General features: G+C 35.0%; 1 protein-coding gene across 1 annotated transcript in view; it reads left to right on the forward strand.

The window, feature by feature from the left end:
* Positions 1-16,512, forward strand: part of nr5a1a (nuclear receptor subfamily 5, group A, member 1a) — a 31,570-nt gene that overhangs the window by 13,038 nt on the left and 2,020 nt on the right. The window contains exons 5-6 of the mRNA XM_030144498.1: positions 9,306-9,425; positions 12,177-12,324. Of these exons, the coding sequence (XP_030000358.1) occupies positions 9,306-9,425; positions 12,177-12,324 (268 nt within the window). The remainder of the gene's footprint in view (positions 1-9,305; positions 9,426-12,176; positions 12,325-16,512) is intronic.

Below are 16,512 nucleotides of genomic sequence, written 5' to 3' on the forward strand. Positions count from 1 at the left end.
CCATATTAATTCATTCAGTTTGTGTCTAAAATGACGATTAATTCCTCAGTATCAGTCATTCAGTTCAGCAGGAATCTACACATCTTGCGACTGTTTACCACCCAGTCAGTTAATACGTATCCACTACTCGACACAAATCATTTTATATTCTCTGGTTAAAATCATGATGAATTTAACCAACACTTCACTTGAGTGGAAAACTGAAATATCATGCAGATTACTTAAAGCAAAGTCCAGCAGTTTACAACTGGAAGAGAAGCTAGAGAATCTAAAATATTAGGATTACACCAACCTGCTGATTCCATTTTCACTCAGACAGAAAAAGATAAAAACCATAGTTTTAACAGATTTTACCGTTGGTAGTTTGTACTCTTTACCAGTAGGGGACTGGTGGAATTAGTTTTTGGTGGGGTGCAGTATACAAGTCAGTTTTTGGATGCACTATAACCACATATCACCGCTAAGGTACGCCAAACACATACACCGTTATTTTAAAATATTAATATAAATCAAAATAAAAATACACGGTATGTGTTTTCAGTCATGTATTTTTTATATGTAAATTTCACCGTCTGTCCTTCAACCACAACCATGACTATTGTTAAATTCAAATCCCTGCCTCCCACGTCTTAGGGGTAGTGTTACCCACTGAGCTTGTTCATCTCTCAGTAATATTACGTACAGACCAATTCACCAATTCCTTTTCTGAGGAAGGTTTTGATTCTTTTTTTTTGTGACGTTTACTCCTGAGGGTGGTGCAGGGTGCAGTTTTTTATTCCGAGGATCTTGCAGTAGTGGAGGGGGGTCTACTGTGCACGCACCATTTATAACGAGAGTCTGTTATGGTAAAGGGAGGGCCTTGGATGCAGACTTTTTGCACCCTTAACAGGAAGCACATGACTTGACTGCTCAGTAAACAACCAAAAACATTTTTAAACTACACTTGAATGCAGATTATACATGGTACTCATGGGCTGTATCATGTATAGGTTGGTTATTTAAATATTAATGTTTTTGTAAAATTATTTTAGGTGATTTCTATCTTCTTCTTCAAATGAGACAATTGGGGCGGTGCCCTAGCTCCCTCTATTGATGAGCCGCCACTGCTCTGTACCTTAAACTGGGGTCAACACTTAAAAACTACAACTATTGTTGTGATAACTACCAAATGAATTCTTTCCTAATTGATTATTTTATCCTCTGTGTGAAACTCAAGTATTTTCCTATATTGAATTTACTGACCATGTAGATGGTCATAAAGACTTTTTCAACAAAATCTGTCATGAACTGAACATAAAAACAAGTGTCTACAGCAGTGGTTCCCAACCTTTTTTAGCTCATGACCCCATTTTTACATCACAAATTTCTGGTGACCCCAGAACAGAGACATTTTTTTTGCTAAAATGTTTTTGTTTTTGATCATGTAATAGTTTGCTGTACTATGTTGCAAATAAACGTTAATTTTAGATGACATTTAGGCTATATAATGTATATTATTATGGACGGAGGCAGAAAAGCCAGGTGTAGATTATTGCACAGAGTGAGAATTTTATTTTCCTTGGTCAGGATAGGTACAGTCAGTCTAGCTTGGATTTACAAGGCTGACAATTAATACTGAACAAACAAGAACTCAAACTATGAATTATGAAAGAGCTGCAGCATCTGAAACCGACCACAATGAACATTTGAGAGATAAACAGTACCACAGTGCTTCAGTGTCAGCTTCACAGTTTATCATGTCTTTTATGGATTGTGATTGTCTCTCTGAACTCCATATATTTCTATTAGTACGTTTTTCTAATTTTTTTTTTGATCAATTACTAGAATTTTCAGGTGACCCCGTTTGAATTCCAGGCAACCCCACGTGGGGTCCCGACCCCAAGGTTGAAAAACACTGGTCTACAGCCTCTGTCATTTATCAAACTATATGGGTTTTATGGTGAATCACATGTTGCAGATTGCTGTTTCTATGTTCACTATGGAGCCTCTGAACACCCAAATAGGTCATATCAAAGAAAGAAAATGCATTTTACCTGAATTATTTGAACATATTGATAGGTTTAGGGGTTATTAAAGTCACTAAATCAGTAGATGTTGTTGATCTTTGAGGGTTAATTCATCTGTTTGTGAGTCTTAGTCTGGATTTCACTGCATAATTTTCACCAGAATAAAATGACATAATTTGGACTGTCGTATTACTATGACTTTTTGTTACCTTGTGTGTGTAAATGAAACTTACATACACACATGAACCTGTTTTATAAGCATGACTTCATCTTGAAACATGTCAATAAGATTTTCATTGCCAAAACTCCCATGATTCCACAGTGCTTCTCCCCCACTGTGAATTTAATATTCACCCAACAGATATCTTCTTCTGACAACTTTTTATTGAAATATCTATAATTATATTGAATCAAACCTTATTTATATTGAATCAGACTTGTCCAATTCTACTGACAAACAAAACTAGGACATGTGGCATCAGTTTTATGAACAGAAAGATACTAAAACACCATCCCTTAAATAAAACGTGAGGCACCAGACTCAACATAAGCACCAGAAACCAGCTTGACAAAACATTTGCCATTATCCTTCTAATTTATGTAATAGTCCCCAAACTAGAAGACAGAATCAAACATTCCATTTCCGTATTTACAGCTTATTCCACACTGTTACCAGTGATCTAAATGTCCAAATAAAACACTTGAGGTATGACAGGAACAGCACAAAATGACGACTGAACTGCTGAGATTAGTCAGTTACTTTTACACCTTCGTTGTCTCAGAAACAAAGGGCACATTGTGCTGAGGAAGACACTTGTTACTCCATCTTAGACAAGAAGGTATCTTTATGTACAGAGTTTCAGCCAAAACACTCCTCTGCATGAGTGGACTGACATCACACACCGGAGAGGACAGTGGATAGTCAGTTTTATCACAAGTACTGCTTTATAAAGAAACGTTTGATTCATGTATAAATATGTGCGTCTACATGTGGACAGAAACACAGATGATCCATGAACCTGGCTGCACGGGAAGTGATGCATGAAAATCATTAAACATGCAATAATGTAGTGGTTTTACTATTTCCCTTTTTTGCTAAAACAGTCATGCATACTATAGCTGCAACCCTGGTATTATTGTATACAAGCTCATTTTGCAGTGCATGTAAAATTAAACTAAAACAACTAAATATATATGCATTTCAAGTATGACTACAGTCACATACCTGCAATATTTAGTCTTTATTTCTCAGCAAAATGGACAATCAGTTTGTGGTTAGTTTGCTGAGTGATTCAAAAAAATACAGGAAAATAAATTCCAGAGTATTATTTATGTCTATGTTATCATCTGTCTCTGCTTTAATGAATGAATGAATGAATTTATTTATTTTGGTTTGTACATCAATCATTGCACCCAGTACATTAATTACAAAAACACAAAAAACAAAAAAGGAATAGGCTAGAAGCAAAAGCTTATTTTTTTTGCCTATCCTTCTGTAGCTTTAATTGCTACCGAGTGAGACTATGTCAAACTAATTCAACCAAAATGAATAAAATAATAACAATGTGTTTTTGTAACTCTGAACACAGATTTTACTTTATGCTGATCATGATGTATTTACTAATGAGCATAAAAGTGCTGCAGTGTCTAAAGTCAGATGTCATCCTGATCACAAAGACAGAACGACTCCTCATACTGCAGTGTTTTTCAACCTTGAGGTCGAGACCCCACGTGGGGTCGCCTGGAATTCAAATGAGGTTGCCTGAAATTTCTAATAATTGATAAAAAAATTTAGAAAAACGTACTAATAAAAAATATATGGTGAGTTCAGAGAGACAATCACAATCCATAAAAGACATGACAAATTCGGAAGCTGAAACTGAAGCACTGTGGTACTGTTTATCTTTCAAATGTTCATTGTGGTCAGTTTCAGATGCCGCAGTTCTTTCATAATTCATAGTTTAAGTTCTTGTTTGTTCAGTATTAATTGTCAGCCTTGTAAATCCAAGGTGGACTGACTGTACATATCCTGACCAAGGAAAATAAAATTCTCCCTCTGTGCAGTAATCTACACCTGGCTTTTCTGCCTTCATCCATAATAATATATATTATATAGCCTAAATATTGTCTAAAGTTAACATTTATTTGCAACATAGTTTAGCAAACTATTACATAATCAAAAACAAATTAATTTTAGCAAAAAAAAATTTCTCCGTTCTGGGTACACCAGAAATTTGTGATGTTGAAATGGGGTCATGAGCCAAAAAAGGTTGGGAACCACTGTCATACAGTATTTTGACATTTTCACATAAGGTGACACTTAAATGTGCACTATTTTCTTGTATTCTCAGATAAAATGTATTTATATAGTTGTATAGTCAAAATGTGAAAGAAAGCATTTGTTTCTTTCTATTCAAGCTGTGTCCTTTATTCAGGTTTTCTCCCAGAAGCCTCGCAATCCACACATTTGATGTCTTTCTGCAACATTCAGAGCATTTTTACATACAGTGGATAGCCAATATGGACAGTGAGAACAAAGCTGCACATATTTTACCAAGAAAGACTCCCGCAGAAAGAGCTGTTTCCCTGGACTGGATAATTACATTCCATGCAGACGATAACGGGGGAATGTCAGCTCTCCACTGCAGCTCAGCACTCCACTCGTCTACATTGTTATTAAATTCTAAAGAGAATGGAGGCTATTGATTGCTGCAGAGGTGGCCTTTGTCATGTCTTGTGTTTGACCTTCCATTCACCTGTTGAACATGGAAGATGTTGCAGAGGAAATGCGCACAATGGACGACATAGATGTTCAGCCACTACAGGCAGGGTAGCAGAGACATGAAAGTAGAAAAGTAACATGTCCAACTAGATTTTGAAGAGTTCTGCTTAAAAATGGAGGTAATAGATATCCACTCTGAGCAACAAAATGCACCCTGAAAATGCACCCTCTTAATCTACTTAAAGAAGCATGCTAGTGGTTTCTGTGAAGATCTTGAAGAAATAATTTGTTACAGGCCTTATTGTATTGGCATAATTTATTTATTAATCCGTCACTTAATTTGCTGTTGATAAGACAGGTTTGAAGCAATTTTTCATTGATTGCAGTTTCTGTTTTGCATCAGTTGAATTCCACCACTTGACCCAAAAGGTCTGTCTTTTGATGAGACAGCACATGTTTAGTGTCTTTCAAGTGTATATGTAGGTGTATATTTTGTATGTTTTGCTGCTTAGACACTACAATGAGTGTTTTTTTCTGCTGTAGATCAAGAGACAAGAGGGTTTTTCATGTATTGGCCCCAAAAACTTGCATCAAAGAACATAGTCTTCACAGCAATTGGTGATAGAAGCAATTGGTGATAGAATTTCAGAACTCCAAAACTTAGAGGAAAATGAATCCTTTTAAAGCTGCAGGAGCTGAAATTAGAAGCGAAAAATGGCAGGATCGGAAAATAAATCCATCCATATATACATTTTCTGAATTGCTTAAACCTCACAGCTACCAATGAACATATACAAACAACCATTTGTTCTCACATTCACACTAACAAGCAAAAATAAATCAAATAGATAATCATTTTAGGCCAAATCAAGAGGCTAAACATGAATATATAAACTTGACTTTGTTTCACACTGCTGTAGAAAAGAGACAACACTTTTCAGAGCTTCTGAGCAGTGAAAACACCTGTGATTAGATAAAGTTGTCAGAAAACAGAGTCCTCAGAAGGTAACTGAAGTCTTGTTTCTTCTCAGATCACTTGAATTAAAATACGCTGACAAGTAATTATGCAATCATTGCCCAGTTACAGCACAAAACTCAAACACTGCAGTTCAAGGTTAAATTAGAATCATCTAGAGCAGTGAACAGTGTAAAATGAACAGAACAATACACAGAAACCTCTTCTTAAATGTGACCGAACTTCTTCTTGTCTCAGTTGGCTGATTATTACCTTGATTATCAGCCCTTAGTAGTCTGTAAAATGTTTTCTGATACTGAATCATCTATCACAGCAAAGATCTGGACAGTGATTGTCTTGTGTTACAAAGTTGCAGCGGTGGTTTTATGAGAATTGTGAAACTGTAAATGGATGTTTTTAATGATTCATAAAACACCTAAAACTGATGTAACACACGTGACAAGAACATTCTGAAGTTTTATAAAAACACATTTGCTTACCATAAGAAAGTGCCTCAGAGAAGTTAATTGAAACAGTGTACAGATATTTTGACTGACAATGCAAACAATATATGATATTTATCACAGAATAAAATCTAGTTAGAAAAACATTGTCCTGTAGTGAATAAAATTATTTTAAGAAAGAAAGAAAGACAGAAAAACTATTATAAAAGAAATTTGCTCAACAATGTTTTACAAAGGAAGAAAGAACATTGTAGGTAGCATAGTGAAGTAAATAATGATATAAATACATGCAGTGTTGTGGTAGTTACTCGAAAAAAAAAAGTTACTAGTTACGAATTACTTGTTTAAATTTTATTGAGATTACTTTACTAGTTACTGCATTTGAAAAGGAACTTCACTACTTATTACTTTACTTTTCAGTTTCGTAATTGATTGATGCTGAAATTGACCATGTATATATAACAAACACAATGACCCTTGAGTCATTCTATTTTCAATTTTGAATCAGAACTTCATCTTTCAACATAGTGTATGTTGTATAAAGTTGTTTAATACTAAGCCACATAAGAACAGCAAATCAAATAAATAAATACAATTATTAAAGAAAACGGTAATATCTCACTGATAAATCCAACCACAACCTGGGATGAAGTTTTTTTTTTTTTTTTTCCAAGCATCATTTTGTGTTACCTGTACTGTCCTAAGACATGAGGGAAGCTTCTCTTGTTTTGGGGAAGTTGGACTCTCACTCACCTGCTCACCAACTGCACAGAGAGCTGATCTTTCAAGAAAAGCTTTGTATTGTGATGCTGGTTTTCTAGGTGCTTAGATAAATTGCTCATTGAGTGAGCTGTGGTTGGCAAACGCTTATCGCCTGCATAGAATGCATTAACCAATATGTTCTTGTCCTTTCGTGACATAAACTGGAAATAATGAGAAAATCGCCACTTCTCAAAGCAGCCTTGCTCTCGCTCCATTTTCTCTGTCAAGTCGTGATACGTGTCAAACAGTACATGCCGTATGCATATACTGTTGACCAAAACAGATCATGGAACAGTCATGTCAGAAACAGTCAATGGAATGTGGCTTAAGTACCGCAAGAAATCCTGTTCCTACAGTCCACTAATGGAATTTAGTTATTGGCTTATTTGGTGTAGTGCATTATCTTACTTTGTTACCCATAAAGTAATGAAATTACAGTAATCTGTTACCCCCAACACTGAATGTATGTAGTCTAGTAAACAAATGTGCAGATTAAACACTGTGAATCCGTGAATGCATTCAGAACTATAATAAAAATTAAATATTTGCTCAACATTAGAAAGTGCTTTAGAGAAGTTCATTAAACTAATCTGCAGGTATTTTGACTGACAATGCAAATAATATAATAAAATACAAGATATTTATCACAGAATAAAATATGTTTGAATAAACATTATCATATAGTGAATAAAATTATTTTACAAAGAAAGAAAGAAAGAAAGAAAGAAAGAAAGAAGAAACACTAGATAATATATTGATAGAAGTTGTGATATAAATACATGTAGTCTAATGGACGAAACATGCACGGATTGAAACACTGAGTTCATGAATGCATGTGGGAGATAAAATGAGGCCGTTCTTCCAACATTCAGCACATCTGAGGGTTTTTTTTTTTTTTTTTTTTTTTTTGTGTGAGTGATTTTTTGGCTGCAGCTGAGTGTCCAACTCCTCTTGGAGAGGAAGCACAGGAGGTCGCCGAGACCTCTTGCTTCCTTAACCCCTTCCTTTATCACTGCATGCCCAGACCCCCCTGGTGCTGCACTAGTCCAGATGAGTGTTTGGCCTGTGAGATTGGAGCCTTTCCTCTGTGACTGATATATAGTTTCATTCAGATGGACAGTAATTCTGTCAGCTCCGTGTCAGATGAATGCGCGTCTGGGCCTATTAGCAGCTGCGGCCACAGAATTACTGACTGCCGTGTCCTTCGGTTTACAGACAATATTGCAGCGAGGAGGGGCTCAATCAGAACCCCCCCTCCACCCACCCACACACACACACACGCACGCACGCACGCACGCACGCACACACACACACACACACACACACACACACACACACACACACACACACACACACACTCCCATACCCTCCCCTCCCCCCACCATCCCCCAGAACAGAGCAGATGTGACTGGAAGAGGTGGGGGCAGCAGGGAGAGGTGAACAGGTTGAAGAGGCGATAAACATGGGTTAAATAATACATCCTGTTGTTTTTATGGCCTCGTCATATTTCACATTTCATCGCTTTTTTTGTCACATATTTCAGTGAGATCTTGAAAGTATGGCAGCATTTTTAAAAATCTATCTATTAATATTTTTATTTAACTTTTATTTTACCAGGAAAAAAGACTCATTGGAATTAAAATGAGTGTCCCGGCCAAGACAGCAGCAGCAGAAGATACAGAAAATTGAAATTACAGCCATACATCCAACACTAAAAATGTACATAAGACTCAAGTTCTAAAACCAATACATGAAACACTGAATTAAAAACATTCATATAGAACACCATCCATAATTTAAAAGGTACTAAAAATATGCAACAATGTTCCTTAAAAGCATCTCAAAGCAGAACCTGATTCAATCTGTCAAAAAAACATCTACATTCAGATTGATCCTTTTCTCATTCATTTAGAATGACTTTGAATGAATTTGGAGAGACCAGACCCTTCCTTTTTATCTCCACCTGTAGGTTGTTCCAGGCAATGTAAGCGGAACATTTCAAATCTTTCTTTCCTAGTTCGGTTCTGACTTGGCATATGATTTTTTCTCCTCCTAAACAGAATCAAATATACTCGATGATTATGTGTACACAGGGAATCCACCCTCATGAGCAACACTGCATGATAGATAAATACATTGAAAAAGAGGATATTGATTTTTTCCAATGTGGTTTGAACATAAAAACTGTGGGAGACGTTAAAAGGAGGATACTCAGAACTATTTACAGGTTTCAAAGAATATTGATCAGTGTCCTGGACAACAAAAAGGAAGGAAAAAAAGATGCAGAATTTACATATGTGACCTGAAGGAACTGTGAACTTTAACGTTTTTTTTTTATCGTCTTTATGTTTTTTTCTTTCGTCCCTTTGTGTGTCGTTTATCTGTGTTTCCTGGAGGTGGGAGATCAGATGAAGCTGCTCCATAACTGCTGGTCTGAACTCCTGGTCTTGGATCACATTTTCAGACAAGTTCAACATGGAAAGGAAGACAGTATCCTGCTGGTGACCGGACAGGAGGTAACAACTCCCTCACATGATACAATGCACAGTGTGTTTCATTCATTTTAGTTCATTCAGACGAGGCCATTTCTATCAACACTCAATCAACTTCACTGTCATCAGTTTTCATTTTTAATTCACTCTGTATATTCAACCACAATAGAAACAAATAAGTGTGAAATTCTTTTAGGGTTTGCAGCTGCATGATGACCCACTGCAAGAAGAACTGAGGAATGCATTACAGTTAATTACTTTCAATAAAGAATTTAATAATGAGGTCCAGTCATTTTCTCCCAAATATAAAACTATTTTTAGCTTTTAGGCGGGAGTAACACAGGCTGATATGTTATTTTCTATACACTAATCTACCTCCATCTTGGATTGTGTTTTCATTTTTTTTTAATTTCAGCATTTATTTGGTCAAATGAGAGGAATTCACTGTCTTCTACACGATCATCCTGTTCAAGACATGAATATATTATTAAAAAAAAAAAATAGATAAAAAAAGATCTACACTTAACACATAGGATCTGTCTGCCCAACGTCAGAAGCTTGTGATGCATAGAATGTAAAAGCCTGTTTCTCCATCTCTGTTGATTTTTGAGGACTCAAATGAATAAGAATAAAATAAATCCTTGGACCTGGTGCAATGCACACTTGTGTTTCTAAAAAGACATGGAAAGGATAGTATCGCCAAGCAGCCTTTTTTAGAGAAACAGAATGTAGTAACATTGGAGGAGCATCCTCACATTAAAACATCTCAAAATGACATATAACAAAGATGATCTTATTTTTTTAATATGATCTTCATTGCATTAATAGAGGAAATAAAAGTACTGTCCAAACTTTCATATTCCATTTCTTTCCTGTTCGTTTACATAGATTGTGCACCAGCTTGACTTCTTCTTTTTAACTCTTGTCTAAAAAACTGTGATATCTTTACCAAGTGATGCAAAAAATGCAGTTTTTAAGCCCCCACTTCTTCCAGAAGCAGGGAAGATTATACACTTTGATTATAACTATCCCTTTTTTTTTCTTTTTAATTATAAGCAGTGATAAAAATGTTTAACCAGATGCTGTAAACATAACAGTACCTCAAAAGATCATATACACACATACACATAATTTACTGTCCACTTATACTTCCTTACATGTCATACTGTGTGAGATTGTGGGGCTTGATGTATAAAACAACAGTAAATACTATAGTCCTCCTATAAAAACAAGCCATACGTATTATTAATAAGGCCGGTTACTATGAACATACTAGTCAATTGTATATGAAATCCCACATTATGAAATTTAATGATTTGGTTTATTCTAAAATAATGCAAATAATGTATAAAGCAAAATTAAAGCTACTCCCTGACTGTGTACAAAGGTTCTTCTCAACACTAGTCTAAATATGATTTGTGAGATATTAGTAAATTTGATGGAAAACTAGAAAAGACACTAAAAGAGGATGTATATCTGTTGTTGGAGTTAAACTATGGAATGAGGTCAGGATAGATTTACGAATGTGTAGCTCATTTTTGGTTTTTAAAAAAATGGTATGTAGGGCAATTTTTGAAGGTTACAACTGTTAAGATCTAATAATTAATAAGTAAATAATTTATTTTCTATTCTACATTAATTTACCATTAATCTGGTTGGTTATGTTTTCTGTTTTTCTGGTTTAGTTTCATTTCTTCATGTTTTTGCTTGTTTGTTTGTTTGGTTGTTTGCTTTTTTGTTTTTTTCTTTTTCCTATTTTGAATGCTGGGTAGCTTAATTTGTTATGTAGGACAGGCATTAATATAAGCATTATGCTTCTGCCTGTGCCTTTTCAGTCACTAACCTGTTGGTAAGGTTTGTAGTGTTGACAGTGGCTGTATTATGTGATAACTGAATAAAGAATTTCATCATTATCATCATCATCATCATCATCATCATCATCAAAGATCATCATATAACCTTTTAGCCTTTGTCACATGTTATAAATTTTTTACACCTACCTATTCTTTATTACACTTCATTTATCCACATTGGTCAATGACGGTACTGTGCAGTCTGTTATTTCTGTTAGCAGTTATTTACCCAGAAATAAAATTATTTTTAGATAAATGATGTTATTTTTATAGCAGTATTGTATGTGAAATTATTGGTTTCTTTATTAATTATATAGTCATTGAAGATCAAGGTGATCAAGACCCCAACGCAAAATTGTTTATTTTAAGATGAAATAAGAGTTGTGGGGAATTTCAAGTGTCCCCGGAGCATTTACATTAAAGTGAGCATACAGAATGGGACAGAGTAAAAAAATATGACAAGTGAAACAAACCAGTGAAAATGTACAATGAAAGCACTTGCATGAGAAAGAGTGGAACTGTTTGTATTTTATGTTTGCAACAGTCATGCTATACATTATACATAAACACAATTATAATAATCATACTATGGGCTGTTTCTATTTTACAGCTATTTCATTAGAATAAAATGACAAAATGTGAAGATATGGATCAAAATATGATAATATTTGAATAGTAATATGAGCCGCATCAGATAGATTTATATGATCTCCCATGGTGCAATGCTACTTCTCAACATCATCGAAGCAACATATTTTGTTGTTGTTTTGATTGGGAGACCCCTAGTGGCAGAAATGGCATAATGCACATATCGATAACTTTACCAGAGAGGCTACATTCGAAGATTTTTCCTTTATAGCTGCAAGTACAAACTTTATCTTGTCATATTTCACCTCATTCAACGTCTGCTTTGTGTTTCCAGGTGGAGTTGTCGTCCATCCTGTCCCAAGCTGAGGCCACTCTGTCCAGTCTGGTCCAGAGAGGTCAGGAGATGGCGGCGAGGCTGCGGGCACTGCAGGTCGACCGCCGGGAGATCGCCTGCATGAAATTCCTTCTCCTGTTCAACCCTCGTGAGTCAGTCTGGTGTTTCATGACTGAGATGAATATGCAGAGAGAATCCAACTTAGACCAGTGCCGTCAAACTCAGTTTAGTTCAGGCCCATCTGGTCTCAACTGGACCAAACTGGTAAAATAAAAATATAATAACACATAAAGAATGTCAACTCCAAACTTTTCTCTGTGTTTTAGAGAAAATGTTGATATTTACAAGCTATCCCTTTTTTTTATCGACACCTGAAAATTATCCTGACTGTGTGCCTGTTACTAAATGTTTGGTGTGTTTGTAGATCCACTGTGATCTGTAAGTTTTAATGCACATCTGTAGTTGACAAACCAAGGCATGATGTCATGAAAATTGCACTTTCTTTTCTTCTTTTCAGGTTGTTCATATTTTTTCAGCTTATTCACTTTTTTTGTAAAAGGATAGTTTGTAAACATAAACATTTTCATGTCATTTAACATTTTTACACCAAAACAAATAAGCCCAATATGATCTCAAGTGGGCTGGACCAGTAAAATAATAACATAACAACCCATAAGTAATGTCAACTCCAAACCTTTGTTTATGTTTTAGAGCAGTGTTTTTCAACCTTTAGGTCAGGACCCCACGTGGGGTAACCTGGAATTCAAATGGGATCGCCTGAAATTTCTAGTAATTGATAAAAAAACAAAAAAACTTAGTAATGAAAAATATATGGTGAGTTGAGAGAGACAAACCTAATCCATAAAAGACATGACAAACTCTGAGTCTGAAACTGCAGCACTGTGGTTCTGTTTATCTGTCAAATGTTCATTATGGTCAGTTTCAGATGCTGCAGCGCTTTCATAATTCATAGTTTGAGTTCTTGTTTGTTCGGTATTAATTGTCAGCCTTGTAAATCCAAGCTGGACTGACTGTACACATCCTGACCAAGGAAAATCAAAATCTCACTTTGTGCAGTAATCTACACCTGGATTTACTGCCTCCATCCATAATAATATACATTATATAAACTAAATGATGTGTAAAATTAACGTTTATATACAACATAGTATAGCAAACTATTACATGAGCAAAAACAAATTAATTTTAGCAAAAAAAAAAAAAAAAGTCTCCATTTTGAATGTCTGGGGTCATCAGAAATTTATAATGTTAAAATGGGGTCATGAGCCAAAAAAGGTTGGAAACCACTGATTTACAGTGAATAAAGTAAGATTACATTATGAAAATGTTTACATTTAAAAAGTAGCTGTCAAATAATATGAATAACATGAACAAACAGGAACAACCTGAAATGTCTTAAGAAAAATAAGTGCAGTAATATTAACAGAACAGTATTCTGCCTCAGTTTATCATTTACACATGTGCATTACAACTTACAGATCACAGTGGATCTACAAATACACAAAACATTTAGTAAAATTCATAATATTGTTAAAATTGCACTTCCTTAAGATATTTCATATTGTTCATATTTGTTCAGGTTATTCACATTTTTTGTGAAAGGATAGTTTTTAAATATAAACATTTTCATGTAATTTAACTTGTTTTTTTACACTAAAACAAAGCAAAAACTTTGGAGTTGTCATCATTTACAGGTTCTTATGATAGTATCTTCCTGGTCTAACCCACTTGAGATTGAATTGGGCTAAAATGATTTTGAAATCCATGATTGTAATTCAGTGTAATTTTTGCATTTTACAAATTCATCCCATGGGCCAGATTGAACCCTCAGGGGGGCTGATTTTGGCCTGCGGGCCATATGTTGGACACCCTGACTTGGAATATATGCGTTTGGAGTTTGAGATGAGCAGTATATAAACATGTCGACATCATGTTCAGCCTGAACAATGTGTCATGTGGGATGAGGAGGAGGATTCGCTGCAGAAATCAGACAACTTCCATTGGCTGCGGGGCCATACTGATGCTGTCTTCTGGCAGATTCTGAATAGCAACAGACATTTTAATAAAAAAAAAAAAAATGTCACAACTGCATCTAATCTCTACCTATTTATCTCTAAGGTTACAAGTGTTTTTCAAACCGGGCATTTTTCCCCTCCAATAAATTCACTTAATTAAATTTCTAGGGTTGACAAAAGCCAATATTAACAAAGACATCCTCCCCCATTGTCCACTAATGGCATTCAAAAGAAAACCGTAATGGATGGGTCTATCATTCGATGGCGGGGCTGACATTCATGTAGCGGCTTGTGCAGATGGAGAGAGCATAGATGTGGCTTGCCCAGATTCCCAGAAGTGTTTGCTGTTTAGCGCTGGCAAAGCAGGGAACAAAGAGCTTTTCAATGGGGAGAGCACTTGTCATAGGCAGAAAATATTTGCTGTCTTTGCTGGCGGCTTCTTTGCTCGCGCTCATCTTCAGAGTCAGGTTTGTCGGGGGTAATTTAATTGCCCTTAAGCAGTTTGAAAAGATGAATCAGAACACTGATTCAAAACATTTAATTACTGCGTGAATGGCTTCTCCAAGATGGGCTAAGCTGATGCTGAATGTCGGCCCACTGGAAAGCTCACGTATTGTCTCACACGCGAACACAAATACACTCACAAAAACACACTCACAAAAATACACCCTTGTTTTCACGGCTTGTGGGGACATTAAATAGACTCACCTTCATTTCCTGGGGCCTCAAGCTGAGTCCTCATCCTACGATTTAATCATTTTATGTCACACAGTGGTACAACATTTGGATCCGTATGAAGTTGTGCAACCTGTCATGAATTTTCACCATTTCATTATTTGCATCCACCCACACTGTTTTATAATTTTACTAATTTTACCACAAATGTGCAAGATATTTATTCCATGAGTCAGTAGGTTTAACGTGGGCATTTATCTCTTCTTTTCTGAAGCTCTGAAATAGAACTTCAATATAAATTATAAATAGTTCAGAAATCAAAAGATTTCACTAAGATTTATATAATATATTGACATATGGCAGCTCCAGCACTTATCTTGAGATAATTTTAGATGAGATTTGATGCTGTATTAATACAACTGAATTGAACAGAATAAATTTAAGACATTCTGTGATCTATAGTGGGTAAATTTTACACTGAGCACTGGCTGTAGGCAGCTTTAGTTTGTGTGTTATTAATGTAAGCCTTAAAAAACACACAGCAGTTGAAATGTGTTCGGTTTGTGTAGATTTCTATTTTTTATATTTACAAAAACAAAATAAAGAGATAAGTATATTAGATAATAGTTATTATCTGTTATGTTAATGTTTCCATGTGTTGGCAATGAAAGCTGTAAGATAATTGACTTTAAATTAAACATAGTCATATTTTCATTCATTCAGTTATCATTTTTGTTAATTAAAGAGCAATAGAATTATAAAACAGATAAAAAAGACACATTTTTCACATTTTAACTCAATCAAATACAATCTTGCTTTTTAGTTACATAAGTTACATAACCTGAACTCAAAATTTCAAATAATGTAACAACTTATAAAAAAGACCACATAAATCTGATAAGTGGGAGTATCACATCATTGTAATAATTGGATATGATGCATTTACATATATTTGATAATCTATAAACGCTGTTTTAGACATTTCAGCCAATTACTGGATTTCTTTCGGAGTACATAGTGATGATGGCAGAATCAAACTTCCTTTTATTGTCTTCTGCTCATGTTCAGACTATGTCACTTCCATTTTTGTTAAACACATGGTCAGATGTAAAAAAAACTAAATAAATCAGATTAACAGGTATACATGCATGAAGAACTGTCACGAATTTTGGAGAGAAATCCAGGCATGTTAATCTGATTTCTATAATAAGATTCCTGCTGTAATCTGATAAAGCATCACATTATATTGAACCCGTTTACACTCATTATCTGATTTTTCACTATCCGAGTTATCTGATTATTCAAGGGATCATGTAAACATCAGTAATCTGATTATGATAAACCCTGATTTACATCAAAACCTCTCAAACTTTCTGTTATTGTCTTCCTCTCTTGAATCTTGATATCAAAATAGAATATTAAAAAAATAAACAAATAAATAAACAACACTCTGGTTCCTAAAGGGTTAACTCACCTGGATTTGTCTCCAATACTCTGATGTCTTCATGCATGTTTACCTGTTAATCTGATTTATTTAGTTCTTTTACATCTCCACATGTGTAAAAAAAAAAAAAAAAAAAAAAATTAGAAAATGGAAGTTATGTAGTCAACCATGAGCAGAAGAC

This window comes from Sphaeramia orbicularis, chromosome 9 (genome assembly GCF_902148855.1).
Source record: "Sphaeramia orbicularis chromosome 9, fSphaOr1.1, whole genome shotgun sequence".
Taxonomy (NCBI): Eukaryota; Metazoa; Chordata; class Actinopteri; order Kurtiformes; family Apogonidae; genus Sphaeramia; species Sphaeramia orbicularis.